Source organism: Triturus cristatus, chromosome 12 (assembly GCF_964204655.1).
Source record: "Triturus cristatus chromosome 12, aTriCri1.1, whole genome shotgun sequence".
Taxonomy (NCBI): Eukaryota; Metazoa; Chordata; class Amphibia; order Caudata; family Salamandridae; genus Triturus; species Triturus cristatus.
The window spans coordinates 167619461-167647354 of NC_140595.1; the positions used below are offsets into that span (position 1 = coordinate 167619461).

At 42.7% G+C, this 27894-nt stretch overlaps 1 protein-coding gene across 1 annotated transcript in view; it reads right to left on the reverse strand.

Moving 5' to 3' along the window:
* PLEKHO1 (pleckstrin homology domain containing O1) overlaps window positions 1-27894 on the reverse strand; it is a 108057-nt gene that overhangs the window by 23663 nt on the left and 56500 nt on the right. The window contains exon 3 of the mRNA XM_085637085.1: window positions 17839-17979. Within this exon, the coding sequence (XP_085493211.1) occupies window positions 17839-17979 (141 nt within the window). The remainder of the gene's footprint in view (window positions 1-17838; window positions 17980-27894) is intronic.

Consider the following 27894-nt stretch of genomic DNA (forward strand, 5'->3'; position numbering starts at 1 on the left):
ATGTGTACTTGCTCCAAAATGTAATATGTGCTTATAAAAGTATTTCCTTGCACCTGCTGATTTTTCTTCCAGGGGAGTTTTGCATCTGTAAGGCTAATTAGACCCAGAAAATGAAGTGTTTTTTTGACATAAATAGGATTTTTGCTCGTAAAAGTTTTCATCTCACAGGTTGATGTTGCTCTGAGTGTCGTTTTGCACCTAAATGCGCTGACAACCATATAGAATGTCATATTGATATGCACCTATTACACCATTAGCGGCCGCGGTCCGTACAGGTAACAGCGGTGGGGCAGTGGGGCTGAGTAAGGGAGGATTTCGAGGGACGATGCTGAGGGAAAATTAAATAAATAATTAATTTTCCATCGGCATTGTACCTCAAAATCTCCACCGTTGTTACTTGCACAGACCGCGGCTGCTAATGTGACATCTTACTACTGCAGTTTCTCTTTACTTTGCGACCCCAAGAGCTGCACATTGTTCAGCTGTCCCAAGCAGATTCTGCTCCTCAGGGTCCATGGCCTGCACAGTTTTTGTGTGATCTAAGTATGGCCCCAAAACCTAAACCAAACAGAGCTTCCTGTCTAGACTCCAGGGTGCAGATAATAACACTTCAGCAACGCTAGTAACCCATGGGTCATCCAAAACCGGCCTACATTACCACAAACACTAAGGTCTGAAAGTCAACACAAAAAACCTAAGTTGTGACAAATGCCACAGACTCAGTCTGGGCTCCATACCAAATTGATATACTTTTTTTACTATAAGAACACCCTCCTGGATACAATACGCTGGTTTTTCTTTGTCTCAAAATATAGAAATCCCATCTGGTGGACAACATGTACTATCTTAGGCTACCATACCCATAAGCTGTACATTAACCTGTTTGAAAAACTGGAAGTTGATGATCCAATACTCAGATATCAACCTCCATTTCATAATGACACTGTTTTTTACCCTGACGTCCCTACAAGTTTCTACCACTGCTATGGAAGTAACAGATCTAACATGCCTGTTGTCACTATTGGATACAGCATCATTAGCTCACCCTCCTCCTCCCTGTCTCCACAGTTCCACTAACATAAACCTCAGGAATTACATCAGACAGCACAATACCTGCATAAATTAAGGAAAATTGCATCTACACCGACACAGGAGGAAACACTATCAACAACCAATCCCACGGTCCTCTCAGAAGCCACCAGCATCCATCTGTCCACCAGTTCCTTGTCAGTTCAGCTACACCAAAAATACATGACACAAACTAACGCTCCACTGATGCACACAAGATGTGTGACAATTCGACTTACAGTCACTCACTACTGACCGTAGTGTAGATCCTCTTAATCACTCCCCACGATGAGCTGCGTGATATCTGACTCGAGCTGGATCCACCCCCTTGAGATGATCCCAAGTCTGCTCTCTCCTCCCAGGGACTGCTGTCCTGATCTACTCCCCGTCACTCAACACGTCTGCTTCTTAAGATCCCAAAACAGACGTGTAACCCTACGAACCACTCACATGACCTAAAAAACCCTTAAAACATCCTATCACAGTCTCAATCTCCCGAGACAGACGTTGTAAACACTATCAGAAATGAATCTGTTCATCATCGTTACTCAGTGGAGGTCAGTTTTGAAAGAATATTGTGCTAGAGGTATAGGACATGGTGTTCTAGTATGTGTGCTTGAACCTTTGTCCGCATAAAGGGAATCTGCAATCAACTTTCCTATTTGAAGGTTCACCTAAAAAGCATTTAACTGTTTTGATTCTGTGCTAGTTTGTTTGGATTTTGTGTCCTTGGTACATTTCAATTTCCCGGGGTGATCACATTAGGCTCTTAGTGGTTTTCTACCCCATTTTGCCTGACACACCTTCAGTCGCTGAACATCGGACCGAGGCCAGGAGGACGTGAGGCGCCACATTCATAATTTGATAGGGCCCATTTGTCTCAAACTCTTGCCTATGCATTTTTTTTTTTTACCGAGGCCACTAAACATCTGAGTAAAAGAAACACAGGATAGTCACCCTGTTGTAAATGTACATGGTTGACCTTCGACTACTCTTGGTATCATTTCTAGAGCCTTGCTATGTGTTACTATAGTCTGCAGTCCGTAGGAGAGGTATCAGTGAACAGGCAACGGCTGACAGTCCAAGCAGTCAGTCCATATACAAATAAGGCTTGAGCTGACGAGGCAGGGCTCAGGAAGTCAGATAGTGAGCTTGTGCTATTGAAACCCAGTAGAAGTGCACATTTGCATATTTTATTTATAAAAATCTTATTTACAAGCAGATCCTTGTAGTTAGAAATTACAGTCAGAGCACATTAGGATTTCTTATTCGTAAAAAAAACCTATTTGAAAGCAGATCATTGTGATCTGAAATCTCTTATGGCATCCATGCGTCCTTCTACATTCACTAATGCACCATGCTGTCCCCTCTTCACTTACACTCATCCAACCATGCACTCATCAATTTATTCTTCTAGTCACAGGCATTCATCCATCCATAAAATACATCTATCCACACAAATACATCTATCGACCTATCCCGCACGAATCATCATCCATCCTCACACAACAACATATCCAACCACCCACAACCAGGCATTCATTCATCTATCTACAAGGAAACATTCATGCACTCACACACTCTTGCGTCAACCTATCTACGTGACCATAGCCATACATCTACCTCCCCACCCGTGTGTATCGACAGCCCTCAATGTATCTGTGTATTCAACTGCTCAGCCATCAAATCAGGCATCCATGTAAATCCACCTGAGTCTGCATGAGCCCATAGGCGTGTTGAAAGTATGCATGCATGTGTTGTCTGTGTGTGCATATTTGGATATGATGTAGGGACCCTCAAGGCCTGTTAACCTCATTCGTAAGTTGGGGCATTATAGGGTGACGTGCTCAGTAGGGTTCTGTATAATTAATGGCGATGGCTCCCTTAAGCAGCCCTTGCATAGGGGCAAAAAGATCCTTATCAGGCATTGCTTCGGAGTCCCTGTTGGGTATGGTTCCAGAATATGCTCCGACATAGATATCCGCTCCTAAATATCATTAAAAAATATTGCCCTGTTGGAGTTAACAATGGAGAATCTACACCCAACGGAACCGTGTTTGTATAAACGATAACTACTACATCAGGCAATATTTCTGTATATAATATGATATTCTGAGTCCCTTTGAAGTAACACGTCAAGACAGGTTTGGAAGTTTTTCCTCTCCGGCCCTGTTGTAGACATAAGGGTTGTGCCCACCTGCGTGTTTTGCTGTACATGTTCATGGTGTGCACCATCTCTACATATTTTAAATTCCCTCGTCTCACCACGCAGGCAACTGAAGAGCCACTGGCAGCAAATACGCCTTTGAACCTGACATAGTTGTGGGCTTTTCTTTGTATATGTCTTGTTTCCTTGCAAGCATCCTTTGCCTGTTGGGAGCTGGGTTCGCATGTGATCACAACTTTGCTATCGTCAGTTATTCTGATTATCTTGTGGTCTTACCACTGCTTTTGTATTGCGACATAAACCGTTATTTACCCTCCAGCAGCAGCAACATAAAACCAGGCGCAAGCTGTATTTGCAAGAGTTTTGCAATACTCTTTTAGCAGCGAAGAGCAAATTGCAGTCTCCCTCATACAATTACCACCGGCTTCTTACTGAGGGTAACAGCATGTCCAGAAATGTAAAGTGTTTGCATGGATTCAATCTCATTGACCACCAAAAACACACCTGATACAAGTCTTCTCATGCCTGATGGTACCACCGGTGTCAGACTAACCCGATACTAATTTACATGTCTCAGTCACCCTGCACTGTAGGACATACGTGTACATATACACCTCTACTGTTAACACTTTGCAAAAGAAGCATTTGACATGCAATAGGTAACGCATTTCTCAAAGTTAGACCTATTTGTAAATGCTAATGCTTTTTATTTATGTTTTTTTGTTAGTGGGGTGGAGGGAACGAAGGAAGTTGTGCAAGCCGGCGCAGCCACTGTTGTTGCTGATTAGGAGCGATGTGCCGGGGTGCTTAAAAAAAAGTATAAAGAAGTTTAAAAAAAGTGGGGCGAGCCACGCAGCTGCTATTGTTTAAGATTACGAGTAGCGTTGCGCGGTGCTGTAAAAAAAATGCTAATTAATACTAATTTTAAAAAAAACAATTATAACCTAAAGCGAGAGGGAATTTCCCATGGGTTGGGACGAAGTCTATAATGCTTTGTTGGTATTTCTGTTGCTGCTGTAATTGCTTTACGCCTCACTCAGTGTTCAGTGGTAACTGAAAATGCTCCACTTTCTGCAGTGGAAAATCTAAATATGGAGCAGAGTCCATCGGTTGTGGCAATGACTGAGCCGGAGGATTTTCAGTTACCAATAAACTCTAAATAGGATGCTTTGTTGGGATTCACCTGCTGTGAGACTTTAGATTAAATATTTTTAGGTCGAACCTGGGCAGCGCTTGCGCTGCTCTGCGAGGCATGCTGTATTCAGGTATAGACTTGAAGCTCAGCCCACTCTCCGCCCATATTTTTCATTGGCTTGTGCCATTGTCCACAGTAAACTGTTGCTTTTCATTGGACTAGGCTTCGTAGTCCCTCCTTAGTACCACCTTGTCTTATTTTGTAACCTCCGATGAGGACACCCCCAGCTACGTGTGTTGTTACTCGATAGGCTTTAATTACAGCCTCTGAGCACTATTTTTTCAAATAACTTTGTCCTGCTTGCTGTTGCAAGCAGGACATGCTCTCTCCTATGGCGTTTAAAACAAATCTTTATAGCACAGACCCCAAATGCATTTGCAATGCAATAGGTCTCTCATTTGCAAGAGTTTAAGCCATTGGCATTGTAAATGATAATGCCTTTTATTTATCTGTTTTAAAAACAACACATAAATAAAAGGCATTATCATTTACAATGCCAATAGCTCAAACTCTCATAAATTGGAGACCTATTGCATTGCAAATGCTTGTTTTTTTTGTTCGAGTCATGCTATGTTAGTGTCTCCGATTTGGCTATGTTTTCGTTTTTCTACAATAATGCAAGAATACTTCACTCTTCATTCATGTCATCGGGGATAACATTCCAGCCATGATGTGTGTTTTTTCCACTTTAGATCTTTACTTAATTTGTGGGGGTGGAAGCAGGTGGTAGACACTGGTTCTGTTTTATGGTAAAGAGGACCTATTATTCATCATCAGCTTTTAACCCAGAGCAAGAGAGGGAGTAGTAGAATAGGGTGTGAAAAGCAAGAGAAGGATAGAAAAACAGTGTTACCAGAGAAAGTAGGGCTGAAAAGAACACGCAGGCGTGAAATAAGGAGAGAGAACAAGTGTTGGGTGGTGGAAGAGGTCTGAGGTGAAATCAAAACTAGGCTGCCTTGGTATTCATGAATCCAGCATTATCGACAGCTTCCTAAGAGGCATTTGTGTCCCTGGACTTATTTACTTTTTGTTAGAAATTGAGCCCTTTCTGTGACTACTGCGAAAGCACCATATGCGCAAGGTCCACAACGCACTATTAACACAGTATAGATGAATGCTATCGACTGTTTAAACCAATGCATAAAGAAGCCTGGGCCTGAGCAGGCATTGTACTCGATGGAATGAGTAAGCTTTTTGCCTTGCTGCAATTAGTTCAACTATTGCGCCAGGCAGACTTAGAAGTGACCTAAAGGTCTCCTTCAGTGCTCTAACCTCCGCTGCTGTCCATTTTTAGGTCTCGCCTACGCAGTGCGCATGCACTGCGTAGGAGACCTTTAGCCGTCGTGCAACTGTTTTTCCAAGCACATACTCGTGCTTGTGGCGGCATACACTTTGCGGGAGTGCGCAGCGGTGCGCCACAAGCATGAGTATGTGCTTGGAAAAACAGCATACTGCTCTCCCCAGTGCGCGCGCACCACTCCCGGGCTTGTTTTTTTTATTTTTAAACATCCAGCGCGAGGCACGCGCTTGTTTTCCAAGTGACAATTTATTTCCTGAAAGAACCTCAACTTAACTTTGTATAAGTGGACCGAGCCCTCGGCGCATTTATGTCTTATTGTTAGATTTTACTATGTTTCTTAAGGTCTTCGCTGTTTTTATTTACAGTGTTTCGTGAGAATGTCTATCAGAATGTGCTTTCAGAGAGGCCACTACTCCAGGGGTGTCGTAAAATTCACCTTTCTGCTGGGAATAGTTACAGACCTGTAAATCTGTGCACACTCACGGCACAACTTTCATTATGCAAAGACGACTTTTCCCACCGCTGACCTCACTTTTGAAATCTGAGACCCCTGTCCTCCCCCCCACCCTCCCACTCACCCAACACAGGCCCCTCTTCTCAATCCCACCACTATAGTAACAGAGCCAGCGTACAGGGGGTTCTTGTTTAAATAGATTCTGCATTTTTCGCCAGTAGACATCAGCACCACTTTTTCAATAAGAATCTACCTGTGGTATTGCATTTCAGCATTTATTTAGCGCTTCCTATTCTTGTCAAGGCTGCGAAGCGCTTTGTTCTTCCAAATCAAAGTGAGAGCATATTTATCTCAACAGCTTTTTCGCTCCCACTCGATAAAACCCAGGCAAAAATGTCTAGTTTTTTAAAAGTGCATTCCGCTGGTTAGTGCTTTTATTTTATGTTTCACATCTCCTAAATGGGGATGCAAAGGAAATTGCAGAGGATCACGCACTGCGGCAAGCTGGAACATTAGAACTCCTGTCACAATGTGGTGCTTTACATAAAATTTAGGGCCCGATTTAGAGTTTAATGGTAATAGAAATTCACCCAATTTGGGAGGTAAGATTCCCTTACTGCGCTATATCCAAGTTTACAAAACACCCAACGTTACTGACTCCTGCCCATACAAGCACCAAACTAATAAACACCAACTGCATGTCACTCACTCATCCCCTTTCGGCAGCAAAAGACAACACACACTCTTAGGACTACCATCCCCGCTTCTGACAGCACAGTCTCCTTCACTGACCAGTGACCTATGCTGAACGGCAGGCTGCCTCAACTCTGCCCAACTGTGTCCTGTGTGAGGTGAACTGCCTCGGGCTTGGCCCCACCTCTTCCTGTCAGTAGTGGCAACTGCACCAGCTGCCAACCTTCAGTGCCCTTTACTTCTGCTTAGCCTGGGTGAGCAGTCTCCTCTCTTCTACCATTACTCAAATTGTGCATATTCTATACCAGCACCTGACACTCGCACTGCCTCTCAGTGGTACCCAGTGTTTAATTTCAGCTGATGGTTTCCGGTGCTCAGCGCTGGCACTTAATAATCAACACCAGCGCTTTTCATGAGCACCAGTTACGGGCACGTTCATTTATGGTAGGCACAGGGAGATTAAGTGATTTGTCCAGAATCACAGGATGTTGAGAAAACGCTGAGACTTGAACCTGGTTCCCCATTTCCAAAGTTGGCAGTTCTGGCCCTTACGGAACATCCTCTCCCCACTTTCATGACTAGTAGTTAGCTGTTTTAGGCGGCGCTAACCGGAGAAATGGGCTGGTGCAAGCTGCCTCCTGACAAGAGCGCCGGCACTTATTTTTTAACAAATTATCCACTGGTGGTACCTCCTTTTCTCACACCTGTTCAAAGTCAAATTCAGTACTAGCACACTAAATCTAGCTCACCACCTTCCCTGGCCTCCCCTCTCCTTCCCACCCCCCACCAAACCCTGCAGCCTCTCAGTGGCACTTTTTCTTCTCTAACCATTGGTCAGCTGCCCTCAAATCTCCCAGTTAGAATAAAATGATGTGCCCTCTGTGCACCTTTACCCGTGTTTCCCCATTCACTCCTGCCTACAGTCTTGTTCTCACTGCTGGTGGTGTGTCTTCCCGCCTACCACCTCCCACAAAAATGGTGAATAGACACAACGCCATTGTGGACATGCTTCCAGGAACACATTGGCTTTGCCTTTACGTGGTTGCTGGTGATCATCTCAGCAGTCCACATTTTATTACATCGCCTCTGAGGACCTCAGAACTGTTGCAGCATATGACAGATGTGCCCCTTGATGCCCTGTAGCCTCCCTTTGCCACTTCTCCTGAACTGCCCTGAGGTTACCACTCTAGCCGCACCATTACACATTGATCTATGTGGTGCAAGCTTCCAGTCTACTCTGGCTTACTCACTGCTTGATACAGACGCCATGTGTTGCTCAACATTTCTGTTCTACAGACATATCCCTCCTTCTTCTCTTTTTGCACCCCTTAAAACCCATGCCAGTCCAGCTTGTGACCACTGGTGCTGGAAGAAATTTCAGAATGGGGGTGCTGCCATCAATGTTACATCACTGATGTAGAAAACTCGTAGCATCACACAAAGAACAAGTGTCAAAAATGAGCCACGCCCATTCAGCAAGAGAACGGTAAGGGCGTAGTATATAACTGATGCAGCATTTGTGGAGCACACTGTCACAAATATATTACTAAAGAATGGGGCTTAATTTGTAAAACAAAAAACGTGCCGGAGCCCTCGTCAGGAGGCCACTGCAGATTGCACCACATATTGCCACTGTACTTACACAACTACTAACTATCACACTAAAATGTGACAATTCAGACTGTTCGAGGCCGCCAACACTTTAAGAATGGCTTGGGTGGCAGGTATTAGTTGTTATTAATGTATATTGAAATAACAAACACATTTTGTTCTGCTTATCTTTAAATTACACAAACAGAGCCACCATATGGCAGCTGTCATAAGTGCAGGTTTAGGCAAGTAAGTGCCTGTGCTGGCAATGCCGAGCAGGACAAACCACAGGCTCAAATTAGGCACAGATGGCAGTACGCTGTCGCTTACAGACAGCACATTTTCCATTGAAGTGAACACTAAATTTGCTCAGACACACAAGTTTTACTGATAAAACTATACTGTGCAAAAAGATAATGTGTGAAAATTGGGCTTCAGCAAATGTTTGTTATTTGTACTTCACCAAGTAAGGTGTCTTGATTTGTTTTCATTCTGTTAAATTCTTTGTTTCCATCATAGTTCAGAATTAGAAACAACACTTTATTTGTGCTTTTCTGTTTATTTTGAAATATTCGTGCAGTTCATTTATAGGTATTTAAATTGTGTTGTGTGTTAGAATAAAATGACATCCTACAGTATTTTAATTCACACCAGCAAGACTGTCACTTAGTTCACTGTACAAAATCCCCAATTTGTTAGGAGACTAGACTGACATTTGACCTCTGACTTTGAACGGACAGCAAATGTGGCAAGATCAAAACAAAATAAATGTAATCTTTAACCCCTTCAGTGCCCGCCCCTTTCTCCACCCTGTGCCGGCGCTTTCATTAGCGGGCGGGGTTTATGACGAGCTGGTCTCGTCATGGGCACAGCGCAACCGCGGCCCATGACGAGACCAGCTCGTCATAGGCATTGAAGAGGTTAATGCTCAGTCACTTTAGGACCTCCCGCATGTTAATTTATGGGGGTGCGCAGCATCCCCCGCACCCCAACTTCCAGTGCCTATTGGATGCGAGAAAAAAGAAATATCAGGTGCGGGAAAATATGATCAGGCGCATCTCTGTATTTCTAGTGGGGATAGTGTTTTTAACAGACAGTAGTAAAATCACAGTGCTGGGCCATTTCACTCCCACCTGTCCAATATGTCAGAGATAACATTTAAATCTTCACTTCTGACACCATACTTTCTTATCTATTTAAAGACCCATATCTCTTTCATAATGCCCCCCAGGATTTCATGCTCATAAAATGGCTCAATGTGCCATGCTAACCTCAGTACGGATTGTGGAATGAGGTACAACAATAGATGTATTTGTTTGGAGGGTGGGACGGGGGGGCAGAAAATGTGAAGAATATTTTAACCAACAATATTGGTGGGACAGGCACTTGCTTTTTTTGTTTGAATTTAGAAACAATCAACGTTATTCTTTTTTATATCTTCAATCTCATTGAATTAAGCGTGCTGTAGAGGAGGCATGCAACAGTCAAGAATGCCAATATACACATCAATTTCAGGGTCTATGGGACCCAACCTCCACGCACTGTTGCTCTCTGGTATCAAATACCTTAGTTATTTTCAACATATGTACATATTAATCTTGTAAAGATCTGGACTTCAAATTTACTGAAAAAAGTTAGTCAGTACTTTGTTGCAGATTCATCTCAATTTTATTCATTGGATGTCCAAAATGTTCATTTTGTTGATTCTGATTGGAGAAATTATAATTCAATACATTTATCTGATTGCCCAATGCATTTCGATCCAGGACGGCTCTTCTTCAGGGGCTCAATATCTATGACATAAACAACAACAACAAAAATATTTTAACTTTACAATGATGCGAGAGCGTCATATTGCCTGTATGGTAGAAATGAACATTCATAGTTTATTTTGTACTTCAAAATCTTGTGTGGTCACAATAGAAGAAATGAAACCTGGTACAACCACCACCAGAAAAGTGACTTAGTTGAGAGTGAGGAGGTGTGATGTGGGAATAAATCTGTCGAGTAAAGTAAAAAACGAGCGAATGAAGAGAAAAACGGGGTAAAATAAAACGTGTACCTTGATCTTGGGTGTAGACTAGATTCAAGATAGAATGGGTTACGCTTTCTGAAAGATTTATTCCCACATCACACCTCCTCACTCTCAACTAAGTCTCTTTTCTGGTGGTGGTTGTACCAGGTTTCATTTCTTCTATTGTGACCACACAAGATTTTGAAGTACAAAATAAACTATGAATGTTCATTTCTACCATACAGGCAATATGACGCTCTCGCATCATTGTAAAGTTAAAATATTTTTTTGTTGTTGTTTATGTCATAGAGATTGAGCCCCTGAAGAAGAGCCGTCCTGGCTCGAAATGCATTGGGCAATCAGATAAATGTATTGAATTATAATTTCTCCAATCAGAATCAACAAAATGAACATTTTGGACATCCAATGAATAAAATTGAGATGAATCTGCAACAAAGTACTGACTAACTTTTTTCAGTAAATTTGAAGTCCAGATCTTTACAAGATTAATATGTACATATGTTGAAAATAACTAAGGTATTTGATACCAGAGAGCAACAGTGCGTGGAGGTTGGGTCCCATAGACCCTGAAATTGATAAGAATATTTTAACCCCCACAACCTATCTAGTCATACATATGCAATAATTTGCCAATAAAGTTCAACCACGCTACACCAAAATTGACAAGATAGCTATTGGTGGTGCCAACATTTTAACGTTGTCCTTTACTGTAGTAATCCAGGGACCGTTTCATGAACAGTTGTGCTGGCTCAGAGCAGAGCTGAGCTCTTGGGGTTTGTATGTGAAGTGTCTTGGGGGATGCTTTTGACTCTGAATAGCTCTGAGTTAGTGCTCCACAGCTGAGTGTGATGTTCTGTATCTCTTTCATTACATGGGCATTGATGGAATTGCAATATGTCACTGTTAGAATATTAGAATTTATATGAGTCATTTACTGTGTCATCCACTGAGCTCATGGTGTTCTAGTGGAGCTTTGAAGATAAACTAAGGAGTTACTGCAGATGCTTGGATGCTGTTGGATGGGATCCTTATTGAGGAATAAACTGGAGAATATTCATCATGAATGTGTGCTGATTTTGTCATCCAGAACACTTCACTGAGCTTGGAGACAGAGGCCAATGGTTGCCTCTTTATGTTTCTGAGGTGTTCTCTCTGAGACTCATGCAGTAACTCAAGATATTTAGAGTTAATATAGGCAACCATTTTGATTCACCAGTAATTGCAATATCAAACATATGGAGGCATATTGACAGAGGCATTCTGGACTCTTTAACACTCTCTTTCATGCTTTTGTGTATCGGCCCTAGAGCAATTAAAATAGGAGCAACTTAGGAATTTTCATATAAAATGATTGTAGATACATAGGACCGCGCCCTCTTTGCTCTTTTACTAATAGGGAGTTGGACATTTCAGGACCCATTCACAAGGGCGTGTAAACGTATGTGAACGAGTCCTCCAGCTGTGCTACTTTGCGTACTCATAAATGCTTTTGTGAGTCGGCCTTATGTTGTTCAAGAGTTTTCACAATGCAGTGATCAATTTTTGTATTTAAATATGTAATTGGCTGTTTTTCTACCTTTTTATTTTTGGAAATTTGGTACAGGTTAGGCTTAGCCCACAGGAGCTGCAGACTTCTTTACAGAACACAGTTTTACTGTACGTGGGGTTCAGATGCAACTGCGACTGGATTACAGAAATGAAGATGTATGTGTTTGCAAAAACCTCAAACAAAACTCCACCCACAGCATGTTTAATTTTATACTTTTAAGTTACACATATTTACAATTGTAGGCAGAGAGCAATAAAGTAATTGACCCAGAATCCCTTTTATTAAGTACAAGAAAAAGAATTAGGACCCAGATCTTAAGGTTCCAAGCTTTGAACTTTAGCCTGTAAACAATGCTGCTCCTTAGTGAAACAAGCATTGGCATAGCCAATAGGTCTCGCCTTTGGGACCTTATAAGTGTTTAGTTATCCAGCACAATATCCTTGGTGCAACAACATCAAGTGTTGCATGGCTAAACACTTATAAGGTCCCAAAGGCGAGACCTATTGGCTATGCCAATGCTTGTTGATTGTGTGATCAATATGTTTCGAAATGTTGTTTGTTGTTGGAAAGTCTGCGTTTGTGATCTCACTAATTCCATTTTTTCTTGTCGGTCAAGTGTCTAAGATTACAGTGTTCAATTTGTCGCACTTTCTAGAGCATCATTTGCAAAAAGCTGCTCAACCCATCCTTCTATCTTGTGAGAGGCTTGTCCAATTCAGATTATGGGAGGTTTAGACTATTTCTTTATACTGCTTGATTCTTTATATAGTTTCTGACTGTTGAGAATATGGCTTAATTTACAAACAATTCCTGAAAGACAGAACATAGGTTTGGGCTGTATTCCTTCGATGTAATCCTTCCTCCTGTATGCAGTAATGACAGATACATTTAAAACACAAATACTTAAGATAAAATACTTTAATATTGAATATATTTTATAATGAAAAACTGTGCATTTTTAAAAAAAAAATCCCAACATTCAAATTACGGTTTACTTTGGCTTTTTTCCTTAAGGCTTAAATTTAGCATTAGACTTACGGCGAGAGTGCACGACTAAGATTAGTTTTAGAGTTGCCATTAAACTCAAGATAAGGACTGGAGCATTTCATAGGGTCAGGCAAACGGTAAATATTAGACTTATCAGGGTGAGTATTGGACCTATAGGTTTATCACTCTTCATTGATTATTTCTGTTTTATATACATTTCGGACCTACATTTTCGAGTTTATAGTAATAACGTCTGCAAACATAGCTATAGACATTTGGGAATTTTGTTTACAATATAAGAAATTGTAGGCATTACAGTTTAGGTGTTGTGACCAAAAACACTCTATCCTGCACTCTCAAAATTGTGCAGGACACAGGGGGGCATCTGTGCAAGGGCCACACAGGAATAGACAGCCCCTGCTAAGTCACAAAAGATATACTGGCGGTGTACTAAGTGTAGATCACCTATGCCAGACTGCCAGGAGTGATACAACCACACAGCATAATGGAGTGCATGCTTGTGCTACAGTCTGAACACAGCTCGACAAGCATTTCCTTGATAATTATTGATGTTTGTAAAAAAAATATTTTTTCAGGGGTGAAACTCCATCCAATCGAGATCCTTACGGTCACATAGCTTGACAGTGACAAAACATTTACGTCGCCATAACATGCCCTATCACTTAGATTGCTAGGAAAGGTGGTAGAATAGAACATTAGAGAGATCGTGGTATGTGGTGTCAGAATATCGTCTAAAATAGACATCTAAATATTGTTTACAGTTCCGCCCTAGAGAAGTTAGTAAATAAAAAATCTGCACTCAATGGGGCGATATTTTTGTAAACAATATTTAGCTCGTGATGTGTGCCTCGATTATATTTCTTATTAGAATATTCTGACATGAGGCTTCTCTTGGCAGGTAGAGATATCTGCATGTCGAATTAAAAGGTTTTGTGAAGGTGAAGCTCATGTCTTCATGTCTTTGTAAAGGTGTATGTATACCCGCCTGAAGAATTGCTGTGAACATATAGGGTTTTCATGCCTGCTGGGGTACTTGTTTGATGTGCCAAGCATGTTTCCCAATTTTGCTCAAACACATCTGTGGCACAAGCCGTGGCACTTGAGGCGCGTGGCCATGGCGTACGTGCACACACACATATATGGACACCCTTTTATGGCATGGGGATGTGCAGATTTACATCATTTGGTCAGTGAAGAGGTTCTGGCCAAGAACATAGGTCTCCCCTCTTCAGTGGGCCTCCAAACTGCAGTCATATTGTAGGTTCTTCATATGCAGCGGTAGGTCGGCCTCGGTGGTTAGTAGTTAATGCATCATATAATGGGCGCGTTTCTTGGTAGTGCACACAGGAAGCGGGTGTGCAGGCCTGCCTAAACCTTCATTAGACTCTTAGGCATCCCTCTCAGCCTACAGAGGCATGTCTGGCTTTGTAACACACTTCTGCATGGGCCCTGCCTTCCCCTGCTTTTAACATATTCATTCATGTGCCTGTTTTATAAAGCGCCGAACATGCCACCTCACGAAACAGGCGCGATTACCGGGCGTTGATGGTATACTTTAGTTGCTGTATATCAATTTCATTGAATTGTTTAGGCCACGTTAAGAGGATCAGCTTATAAAATAAACACATGCGAAGTAAATCACTTCATATGTTTCCTTGTTTTTTTAAAGAGTTCTCCCCTTTTACTTTCTCGCAGATCCCGCATGACGACGGGAACATTGGGACACGCACGGCCTGACCCTGCACAATAAGGCGCCCCAGGCCAGACCGCAAAATTAATAAAATCATTCAAACTAATTACACTCCTGTCCCTTCCTGGCACTCCCTCCTCATAGCAATCAGTGGCGCTGACCTTCTCCACCTATCAGCCTCCACGCCGGCGTTTAATGAGGTTGTGGCAGAGCAGTGGAACCGCGGGATGGAAGTTGGCGAGAATGAGAGGGAGAGGGAGGGAGGGAGAGAGAGGGAGGGAGGGAGAGAGAGGGAGAGAGGGAAGGAGAGAGAGAGAGAGAGAGAGAGAAGGAGAGAGAGAGAGAGAAAGAGAAGGAGAAGGAGAGAGGGAGGGAGGGAGAGAAGGAGAGAGAGAGGGAGGGAGAGAGAGAGAGCGATAGAGAGAAGGAGAGAGAGAGGAGAGAGAGAGGGGGAGGGAGGGGGGAGAGAGAGAGAGAGGGGGGGAGAGGGAGGGAGTGGGAGAGAGAGAGGATATGTGTTTTTAAGAGACCATTGTTTGAATCTTATTTACCGTCAAACAGGGCAGGTCAACCTGGATTCATAGCAAGGAAGGGACATTCAAGTAGCCCCAGATTTTTCGCTGAAAAGCAAAAATGCATGAAATGTCCGAAATGTGTCTTTGGAGAAAATTTTGTTGCGGAACCGACTCACCCTTTTTCGTACATTTGTTTGGCTGGTCTGATTTCACTGAGTTTCATAATTCCGACATAATTTCACCCATAAACCAATCAGCGAACCTGCATCAATTACTAACATTTTGGCAAAGAAAAAAATGTGAGAAAAGTGGCTTATTGCATTTTTGCGCTTCTGGATTTCACAAAAAACATACAAATATATTGTATCCTGTTGTTCGGGGAGGTGCTCGTCGCTTTCACCTTATGAATCCGTTCATTAAATACAGTTTAGGTCTCATGACATCCACAATAGCTACCAATATAAATGAAGCAAGCAACGTCACTGTCAATAGGTCTCGCTTTTTGGCTTCCAATGCACACCTATAATCATTCAAATTGCTTTTGCAGAAGGTGCTATTCATCATCAAGTAGAAAAAAAAACGGTTATAATTAATAGGTTCCTTTTAAAACTTGGCTGTTCAACCTTGCTTTCTAAGTTCCTCTGCCCAGTGGTTGCGAACCTTAGTGCGGGACACTCATCTGAGTAGCCGTCCGCTCTATAAAAACCAAATAATAATAAAATAATGAATATCTGGCATCAGTCTTGTGAACATGTGCATCATGACTCTACGGGGGCTCCCATCTTTAGCATGCAAGCGCACGCCAAAGTGGCCATTTTGTTTTTTATTTACTGTTGCAAGGTAGCGGCCGATCATCTTGAAACTGTAGATGCTAAATCTTGACAAGAGGACCAAAGCATATTTTTTGCTTCAGACGAGAAGCCAGGTAGCAAATCACAGTGGGGTGGTTCATTAAAAAAGTGAGAGATCGGAGTTGGGTGGAGAGGGGTGGGGGAGCAAGGGGGTGTGAGGGATGGGGGTGGTCAGTGTTTGAGACCAGTGGGAAAGCAGAACATGATGGAGAGAGAGCAAGAGAAACACAAATCAAACACACTTCCATGAGGTGCTAAAAGGAAAAGAAAAAAGTAGTTCCCTCAATATAGCAGTGGAAGGATACAAGTCACCGAATCAAAAAGGATGATAAAGATACTATGCCCCAATAGAGGACAAACACAAGAAGAAGGAAAACCATCAAATAGGAATCAAGGAAATGCAATTGATGAGAAAAGCAAACAATGTTAAGGAGCGTGCTGTCTGAAAGCCCCTGTAAGTATTGGTATTGTCTACAATTGACCTTTGACAACAGATACCTAAGTAAGCATTGTGTGTAAGCAAGACCTAAAAACAAGCTGAGTCTCCGTTTGAAGAGATAGACTTCAAATGCATTAGTCAACCTTGATACAGATTGTTGTTTTTTTTGTTTGTTTTGGGTGGCTCGATGACACCAGCCTTACTTGGAAGTAGTGCTATGTGGGACAAAGCATGAGACCCAAATTCCGGGTCACCTATATATTAATTAAAGAGGGAGGTATGGTTGGTGGTGTCACCTGAGGGTCCAGGCTGGCAGAAAAGCATCATTAAAGAGGCTTCCTTTTAGTGAATGTCTGGTCTAAGCCTGTAAGAGGAGGTTCATGGATGTTGGATCACTGCAGGGTCCTCTTTGCCCACATCTTGTAAAGGCAAAGAGGTTGTCACTGAAAGCTCACCTGCAGCTTCAATCTACTTTTTAAAATGTGAAGCTCTTTAAAAATGATGGATTATCATTGAAATCTTCATTGTTGCTTGAATGTTACATTAGTTCAAAACAGTGTACTCATCCTCCTTGTAGTTAAATCCTTTGTGATAAGGTCAAAGTTCAGTTCTAATTCTAGTTCCCATTCTAATTCCATGCTCTCTCAAACAATGACTTCTCTGTTAAGCCTGACAAAGTGGATGGCCATCACTGACTGACTAGGAAGATGCTGTTTTTGACTTTAAAATTGCACACTGGGACACATACCAACGTTCCCACAAAATGTTAGGTAATAGAGAATGGATAAGGAGGACACAGAGATGCGACCCGCAATCTTAGCAGAGGTAGACCTGATGTGATCTAGCGACTAGCAATGTTGTTAACATTCATTTGATGCTAAGGGGATGAGTGGTCTAGCTTCTCTTCTATCGAAGGGAGAATATGTGTGGTATAAACACTTCCAATGATGAACCGAATGATCAATATGACGCCAGTTTCAGGTCTTTGATTAAACAGGTACTACAGGCATACATCATAACCGTGTTAGCCTGAGCCACTCAGGCACAAGAAGTCCACTTGTAGAGCGGTATGTCAAGGATCCCCAGTTGTCTCAAGGGTTTGAACTGGCTAGTACTGCTACTGATGAAGTCACAAAGATCCATCCCCGAACAACAAAGCCCTACCCATCCAGTCAGACCGCCATTTTTTATCTAATGACATCTACCATTAAGGCTAATCCATGCCCTGCCCTCTGTTAATATTCACAACTTGTGCTTAGGAGCTAATATTTGCACGCTGCATACCGTGTTCCCAGGTTGCTTGGAGCGTGCCAATGTGAACTTGCTGTGGTTTTTCTTGCTTCTGCTTTTCGACTTCCGCAGTTCCTCGCATTTTTCGTAGTCTGTCAGGTCAAAGGCCTCTTGAATGTTCTTTTCATCTTTCACCTATAGAGAACAGAAAAAAATAATCATGGCAAAAATTTCAAGCAAATTCAAGTTCTGCTGCAGCTGCCTGAGCCTGATATAGCCCACTCATGCCTGCCTGTTTACCAGGTGGATGTGTTGTGTAAGTGGGTCGGTGCTATTGCTGCGGTTGTGGTGTGTAGGCGTTAATATGTGCATGGTTTCTCGTAGCCCAGCGGAGCTGATAGTGACGATTGTTCTATTAAAAGAAGTCTTAGCAGGGCATGTTAAACCTTTTAAGCGATGCGTCTTCTTGGATTATCACTTAGCACCCCCACCAAGCAAGCGCTCTCCGACCGAGATCCTACAGCAGCTAAAATGGCTGACTCTATCCACTGCTGCACAACTCAACTTCAAGCTAAGCCAGGCTTTAATTAAAGCCAGTCACTGGGGGATGCAACAATTATCAGGAAAAGGGAAAATGACAACGAAGAGAGAGAGCACTTTAGCCCTTCTCAATCCAACTGCACAGTTTTAACAAAACAATGTTCTTCTATGAAAATGTAAAGAGTGAACATCTTAGAAGGAGCAAAACATAGTGTAAATAACTGTGCGAGATCAGCTGGTAGCTCGAGCTGCCCTAGTGGACTGTAAATTGTAGACACAAACTGCTTCAAGAAACTGCTGCCTGACTTAGAGCAGGCAGCTATGGGAAAATATTTTAATTTGTGGGTAAAGTGCTAAATTCAGAGGAGAATCTACCTCCTCCGTTTTATTCACATCTCAAGGGTGATGGAAATTCAATTTGTTGCCTTTCATTATTTAGCCAATGCTGGATTTCCCATTGCCAAATCTCAATAAAGCCCTTGTCCATGCTGTTGGCCAATGGTTTTTCATCGAAAAAGTGATTTCTCTGTTATTAGAATTCACCTGCAGTCTTTGGTACAGAGCTGTCATGTTGCCTTTGGGGCATTTAGGAACACTTTGAAATAGACGGACAGACAGATAGATAGATGTGTATGCTGCTTCAAGACCTCAGGGAGAGAGAGCACTTTAAGATAGAAATTCCCATTCACCTCGGAGTAACATCACTTAAGTTATGCGTCTATGATATGACATGTACTGTGCTCTATGTATAATTACAAGATACCACATCTGAAACAGGGAACACATGCAAGCATCTGAGCTTCCTTGCTAATTTGGTTTTTATTCATCCCTCGGTGATGTTTAAATTATGTTGCGTAATTTTGGGCATTCTTTGTTATGCTTTTAAGAGAGATTTTGTAAATTATGCCATACTCCATAGATATGTTACTGTTCGCACCATAACTGCAGCGTGGGGGTGTGGTAACAAGGCGAAAAAACAGAACGAGAGCAATTGTTTGTGGCAGTTGGTGTTTTGTGTTTCTTTTTTTCAGAACGAGCTGTCAAAAATTGATGAGAGGATGCTGTTCAGTCTAAAAATATAGCGGTAAACGTTACATTTGCATTTCGCGGAATTAAGCGTACATTTCCTGGCATGATTCTAATTAGAACCAAAATTTGGCCGAACACAATATGATATTTACAGTTCTTAATTGTTTTTGGTAGGTGCATCCCCTCATTTTGAATGAGCGTTAGGAAGGGTAGCCTCTTGTTCATCATGTCATGTTTGGGGCGGGATGTGGCCAGCCAGCCCGCTGTTCTCGGAAGCCAAGGGCTCGTGATGTGGTGGACTTCGAGCCTTGTCGCGACAGCTGCGCGCGGACACCACTGACATGGCCTGGAAACCAGAGTGCGACAGGCTGGACTCTGATATACTGCTGGCTCAACCATCAGGGAGGACTGATACAAATAGAAAATCTATAGCAGTGCTCGCCACTTGCCGCGACGGACGCCCGAGTGCCTGCCGAGCTCGCAAACTGCGCGCACTTTTAACGATCAATGGTTTACTTACATTTCATTTTGTGTAAAGAGTGATTTAAGGTTTGGGGAGCACCGAGAAATAGAAGATACAAAGAGGGAGTGTGCGCTGCGATTCAGCTCCCGTTTGTGTTGTAAGGGTGTATTTTGTTGCGTGAGTGCAGCATCTGTTCCCACTCAGCTGCTAGGCAAACACAGACCATCTCTGCTGGGCGGGCCTGTGAGAATGAAGGAAGGGCACACCAGATGCCCTGCCCACGGGGGCATGAACTGCTGCATCGTTGAATGCGTGTCCTACCCAAACCAACGCGGGCATTATGACTCACTGCAGCGAAACCAACACTGGCATATGTGCCACACACAATGTTGCATTTACAGTAACACAGACGACCAAGGAAAAATCCAGGCTGCATCTAAAGTAACGCTGATACAGGCTGCATCTACAGTAACGCTGATACAGGCTGCATCTACAGTAACGCAGACGTACAAAGCAAACTACAGGCTGCAAGGAAAACTACAGCCTGCATCTACAGTAACGCAGATGTACGAAGAAAACTACAGGCTGCAAGGAAAACTACAGGCTGCATCTACAGTAACGCAGATGTACGAAGAAAACTACAGGCTGCATCTACAGTAACGCCGACGTACAAGGAAAACTACAGGCTGCATCTACAGTAATACAGACGTACTAAGAAAACTACAGGCTGCATCTACAGTAATGCAGACGTACAAGGAAAACTACAGGCTGCATCTACAGTAATGCAGACGTACAAGGAAAACTACAGGCTGCATCTACAGTAACGCAGACGTACGAATAAAACTACAGGCTGCATCTACAGTAACGCTGACATACAAGGATAACTACAGGCTGCATCTACAGTAACGCTGACGTACAAGGAAAACTACAGGCTGCATCTACAGTAATACAGACGTACAAAGAAAACTACAGGCTGCATCTACAGTAATGCAGACGTACAAGGAAAACTACAGGCTGCATCTACAGTAATGCAGTCGTACAAGGAAAACTACAGGCTGCATCTACAGTAACGCCGACGTACAAGGAAAACTACAGGCTGCATCTACAGTAGCGCAGACGTACAAGGAAAACTACAGGCTGCATCTACAGTAACGCAGACGTACGAATAAAACTACAGGCTGCATCTACACTACAGTAACGCTGACATACAAGGATAACTACAGGCTGCATCTACAGTAACGCCGACGTACAAGGAAAACTACAGGCTGCTTCTACAGTAACGCCGACGTACAAGGAAAACTACAGGCTGCATCTACAGTAATACAGACGTACAAAGAAGACTACAGGCTGCATCTACAGTAATGCGGACGTACAAGGAAAACTACAGGCTGCATCTACAGTAATGCAGACGTACAAGGAAAACTACAGGCTGCATCTACAGTAATGCAGACGTACAAGGAAAACTACAGGCTGCATCTACAGTAATGCAGACGTACAAGGAAAACTACAGGCTGCATCTACAGTAACGCAGACGTACAAGGAAAACTACAGGCTGCATCTACAGTAACGCAGACGTACAAAGAAAACTACAGGCTGCATCTACAGTAACATCGCAATTTCAGAAACTACCTTAACAACGCATACCATTACATCGCATTTGAGGTAAGTTTTGGATAGTATATGGGTAGTAATTACTAGTCTAACTCCAGTGAGTGCAACAGTAGGGTAAGTGTTGGATAGTGTCGGGGTAAAAATTACTATTCTAACGCTAGTGAGTGCAACAGTAGGGTAAGTGTTGGACAGTGTAAGGGTACTATGCATTGTAATGGTATGCATTGTAATGACTTGCGATGTAATGCCTGCGTTGTAGTGACATGCGATGTAATGAAATGCGATGTAAAGGATGTTGTGATGTAATGACTACTATGTAAAGGTAGTGCGATGTAATGACTGCGTTGTAAAGATTGTTTCCCCATCAACAGTAACGCACATCTACAGTAAAGCTGACGTACAAGGAAAACTACAGGCTGCATCTGCAGTAACGCTGACGTACAAGGATAACTACAAGCTGCATTATTCAGAAACACTGACGTACAAGGATAACTACAGGCTGCCTCTACAGTAACGCTGACATACAAGGATGACTACATGCTGCATGTATAGTCATTCTAAAGCATAAGTAAAACTACATCCTGCTCCCTCCCTCATACTGACATAAATGTAAAACTACATGCTGCGCCTTTATTCACACTGAAGTGCAAAGTGAAAACTACACTCTGCATTATACTCACAGTAAGATACAAGTTAAACTACGTGCTGCATTTATACTCTCAGTAAGGTACAAGTAAAACTGTACGCTGCATTTATACTAACAGTAACGTACCAGTTACATTGTATGCTGCATCTATGATCACAGTGATGACCATCAACACCACACACTACTTTTATACTGGCATACAATGCGTGCTACAACTCTGTGAACACAGACATAGACGTAAAGGTATATACTGCATCTATACTCTGACTAGTTTACAAGTAAATCTATATGCTGCATCTATACTCAAACTGACACAGAAGTAAAACAACATGCTTCATCTGTCCTCGCACTGGCATTCAATCAAAACTAAAGGCTTCATCTGTAGTCACACTGATGGAGAAGTAAAACTGCATGCTTCATCTATACTCACTCCGACAAATAAGCAAACTACATTTTACATCTATAGTAACGCTTATGTACAAGTAAAACAACTTCCTGAATCTATTCTCACACTGACGTAGAAGTAAAACTGCTTGCTTTATCTATGCTCACACTGACAGACAAGTAAAACTAAAGGCTGCATCTATACTCACACCGATGTACAAGTAAAACTACAGGCTGCATCTATAATCACACAGACAAGTAAAACTACATCTTGTATCTACAATCACACCGACATACAAGGAGAACTACAGGCTGCATCTCTACTCATGCCGACATACAAGTAAAATTACAGGCTGCATCTATAGTCACACTGACAGACTAGTAAAACTACAGGCTGCATCTCTACTCACGCCGACATACAAGTAAAACTACAGGCTGCATCTATAGTCACACCGACAGACTAGTAAAACTACAGGCTGCATCTCTACTCACGCCGACATACAAGTGAAACTACAGGCTGCATCTATACTCACACTGGCAGCCATGTAAAACTACAGGCTGGATCTATACTCACTTCCGGCAGACAAGTAAAACTACAGGCTGCATCTATAGTTACACCGGAAGACAAGTAAAACTACAGGCTGCATCTATAGTTACACCGACAGCCAAGTAAAACTACAGGGGGCATCTATAGTCACGCCGACAGACAAGTAAAACTACAGGATGCATCTCTACTCACGCCGACATACAAGTAAAACTACAGGCTGCATCTATAGTCACACGGACAGACAAGTAAAACTACAGGATGCATCTATAGTCACACCGACAGACAAGTAGAAATACAGGCGGCAGCTATAGTCACACCGAAAGACAAGTAAAACTACAGGCTGCATCTATAGTTACACCGACATACAAGTAAATTTACAGGCTACATCTATACTCACACCTGCAGACAAGTAAAACCACAGGCTGCATCTATACTTACACGGACAGACAAGTAAAACTACAGGCTGCATCTATACTTACACCGACAGACAAGTAAAACTACAGGCTGCATCTATACTTACACCAACAGACAAGTAAAACTACAGGCTTCATCTATAATTACACCGACAGACAAGTAAAATAACAGCTGCATCTATAATCACACCGACAGACAAGTAAAACTACAGGCTCTATCTATCCTCACACCGACAGACAAGTACAACTACAGGCTGCATCTATAGACACACCAACAGACAAGTAAAACTACTGGCTGCATCGATAGTCACACGGACAGACAAGTAATACTGCATCCTACATCTATTGTCACACCAACAGACAAGTAAAACTGCAGGCTGCATCTATTCTCACACTGGCAGACAAGTAAAACTACAGGCTGCATCTACACTCATGCCGGCAGACAAGTAAAACTACAGGCTGCATCTATACTCACACCGACAGACAAGTAAAACTACATCCTGCATCTATAATCACACCGGCAGACAAGTAAAACTTCAGGCTGCATCTCTACTCACGCCAACATACAAGTAAAACTACAGTCTGCACCTATAATCACACCGGTAGACATGTAAAACTACAGGCTGCATCTAAACTTACACCGAAAGACAAGTAAAACTACAGGCTGCATCTATACTTACACCAACAGACAAGTAAAACTACAGGCTTCATCTATAATTACACCGGCAGACAAGTAAAATTACGGCTGCATCTATAGACACATCAACAGACAAGTAAAACTACTGGCTGCATCGATAGTCACACGGACAGACAAGTAATACTGCATCCTACATCTATTGTCACACCAACAGACAAGTAAAACTGCAGGCTGCATCTATCCTCACACCAGCAGACAGGTAAAACTACAGGCTGCATCTACACTCACACTGACAGACAAGTAAAACTACATCCTGCATCTATAATCACACCGGCAGACAAGTAAAACTTCAGGCTGCATCTCTACTCACGCCAACATACAAGTAAAACTACAGTCTGCACCTGTAATCACACCGGCAGACATGTAAAACTACAGGCTGCATCTAAACTTACACCGAAAGACAAGTAAAACTACAGGCTTCATCTATAATTACACCGACAGACAAGTAACATTACGGCTGCATCTATAATCACACCGACAGACAAGTAAAACTACAGGCTGCATCTCTACTCACGCCGACATACAAGTAAAACTACAGGCTGCATCTATGCTCTCTTCGGGCAGACAAGTAAAACTACAGGCTGCATTTATAGACACACCGACAGACAAGTAAAACTACAGGCTGCATCTCTACTCACGCCGACATACAGTAAAACTACAGGCTGCATCTATACTCACAACGGCAGACAAATAAAACTACAGGCTGCATCGATAGTCACACCGACAGACAAGTAAAACTACAGGCGGCATCTATAGTCACACCGACGGACAAGTAAAACTACAGGCTGTATCTCTACTCACACCGACATACAAGTAAAACTACTGGCTGCATCGATAGTTACACGGACAGACAAGTAAAACTACATCCTACATCTATGGTCACACCGACAGACAAGTAAAACTGGAGGCTGCCTCTATCCTCACACCGGCAGACATGTAAAAATACAGGCTGCATCTATACTAACACCGGCAGTCAAGTAAAACTACAGGCTGCATTGATAGTCACACCGACAGACAAGTAAAACTACAGGGGGCATCTATAGTCACGCCGACAGACAAGTAAAACTACAGGCTGTATCTCTACTCACGCCGACATACAAATAAAACTACAGGCTGCATCTATAGTCACACCGGCAGGCAAGTAAAACTACAGGCTGCATCTATAGTCACACCGACAGACAAGTAAAACTACAGGCTGCATCTCTACTCACGCTGACATACAGTAAAACTACAGGCTGCCTCTATACTCACAACGGCAGACAAATAAAACTACAGGCTGCATCGATAGTCACACCAACAGACAAGTAAAACTACAGGCTGTATCTCTACTCACGCCGACATACAAGTAAAACTACTGGCTGCATCGATAGTCACACGGACAGACAAGTAAAACTACATCCTGCATCAATGGTCACACCGACAGACAAGTAAAACTGGAGGCTGCCTCTATCCTCACACCGGCAGACATGTAAAAATACAGGCTGCATCTATACTAACACCGGCAGTCAAGTAAAACTACAGGCTGCATTGATAGTCACACCGACAGACAAGTAAAACTACAGGGGGCATCTATAGTCACGCCGACAGACAAGTAAAACTACAGGCTGTATCTCTACTCACGCCGACATACAAATAAAACTACAGGCTGCATCTATAGTCACACCGGCAGACAAGTAAAACTACAGGCTGCATCTATAGTCACACCGACAGACAAGTAAAACTACAGGCTACATCTCTACTCGCGCAGACATACAGTAAAACTACAGGCTGCATCTATACTCACAACGGCAGACAAATAAAACTACAGGCTGCATCGATAGTCACACCGACAGACAAGTAAAACTACAGGCGGCATCTATAGTCACACCGACAGACAAGTAAAACTACAGGCTGTATCTCTACTCAGGCCGACATACAAGTAAAACTACTGGCTGCATCGATAGTCACACGGACAGACAAGTAAAACTACATCCTGCATCTATGGTCACACCGACAGACAAGTAAAACTGGAGGCTGCCTCTATCCTCACACCTGCAGACATGTAAAAATACAGGCTGCATCTATACTAACACCGGCAGCCAAGTAAAACTACAGGCTGCATTGATAGTCACACCGACAGACAAGTAAAACTACAGGGGGCATCTATAGTCACGCCGACAGACAAGTAAACTACAGGCTGTATCTCTACTCACGCCGACATACAAATAAAACTACAGGCTGCATCTATATTCACACCGGCAGACAAGTAAAACTACAGGCTGCATCTATAGTCACACCGACAGACAAGTAAAACTACAGGCGGCATCTATACTTACACCGACAGACAAGTAAAACTACAGGCTGCATCTATACTTACACCGACAGACACGTAGAACTACAGGCTGCAGCTTTAATCACACCGGCAGACAAGTAAAACTACATCCTGCATCTATGCTTACACTAAAAGAATTAAAACTACAGGCTGCATCTAAACTTACACCGACAGACAAGTAAAACTTCATGCTGCATCTAAAATCACACCAGCAGACAAGTAAAACTACAGGCTGCATCTATCCTCCCACCGACAGACTAGTAAAACTACAGGCTGCATCTCTACTCACGCCGACATACAAGTAAAACTACAGGCTGCATCTATAGTCACGCCGACATACAAGTAAAGCTACTGGCTGCATCGATAGTCACACGGACAGACAAGTAAGACTACATCCTGCATCTATTGTCAAACCAACAGACAAGTAAAACTGCAGGCTGCATCTATCCTCACACCAGCAGACAGGTAAAACTACAGGCTGTATCTACACTCATGCCGGCAGACAAGTAAAACTACAGGCTGCATCTATACTCACACCGACAGACAAGTAAAACTATCTTCTGCATCTATAATCACACCGGCACACAAGTAAAACGTCAGGCTGCCTCTCTACTCACGCTGACATACAAGTAAAACTACAGTCTGCACCTATAATCACACCGGCAGACATGTAAAACTACAGGCTGCATCTAAACTTACAACGAAAGACAAGTAAAATTACGGCTGCATCTATAATCACACCAACAGACAAGTAAATCTACAGGCTGCCTCTATAGTCACACCGACAGACAAGTAAAACTACCAGCTGCATCTGTAGTCACAAGAACAGACAAGTCAAACTATAGACTGCATCTCTAATCACGCCGACATACAAGTAAAACTACTGGCTGCCTCGATAGTCATACGGACAGACAAGTAAAACTACATCCTTCATCTATGGTCACACCGACAGACAAATAAAACTGCAGGCTGCATCTATCGTCACACCGGCAGACAAGTAAACTACAGGCTGCATCTATAGTCATGCCAGCAGACAAGTAAAACTACAGGCTGCATCTCAACTCACGCCGACATACAAGTAAAACTACAGTCTCCACCTATAATCACACCGGCAGACATGTAAAACTACAGGCTGCATCTAAACTTACACCAACAGACAAGTAAAACTACAGGCTTCATCTATAATCACACCGACAGACAAGTAAAACTATAGCTGCATCCATAATCACACCGACAGACAAGTAAAACTTTAATCACACTGGCAGACAAGTAAAACTACAGGCTGCATCGATAGTCACACCGGCAGAAAAGTAAAACTACAGGCTGAATCTCTACTGACACCATCAGACAAGTAAAACTACATCCTGCATCTGTTCTCACACTGACGTACATATAAAACTACATCCTGCATCAGTTCTCACATTGAGGTACAAGAAAAACTACATCCTGCATCTGTTCTCACACTGACG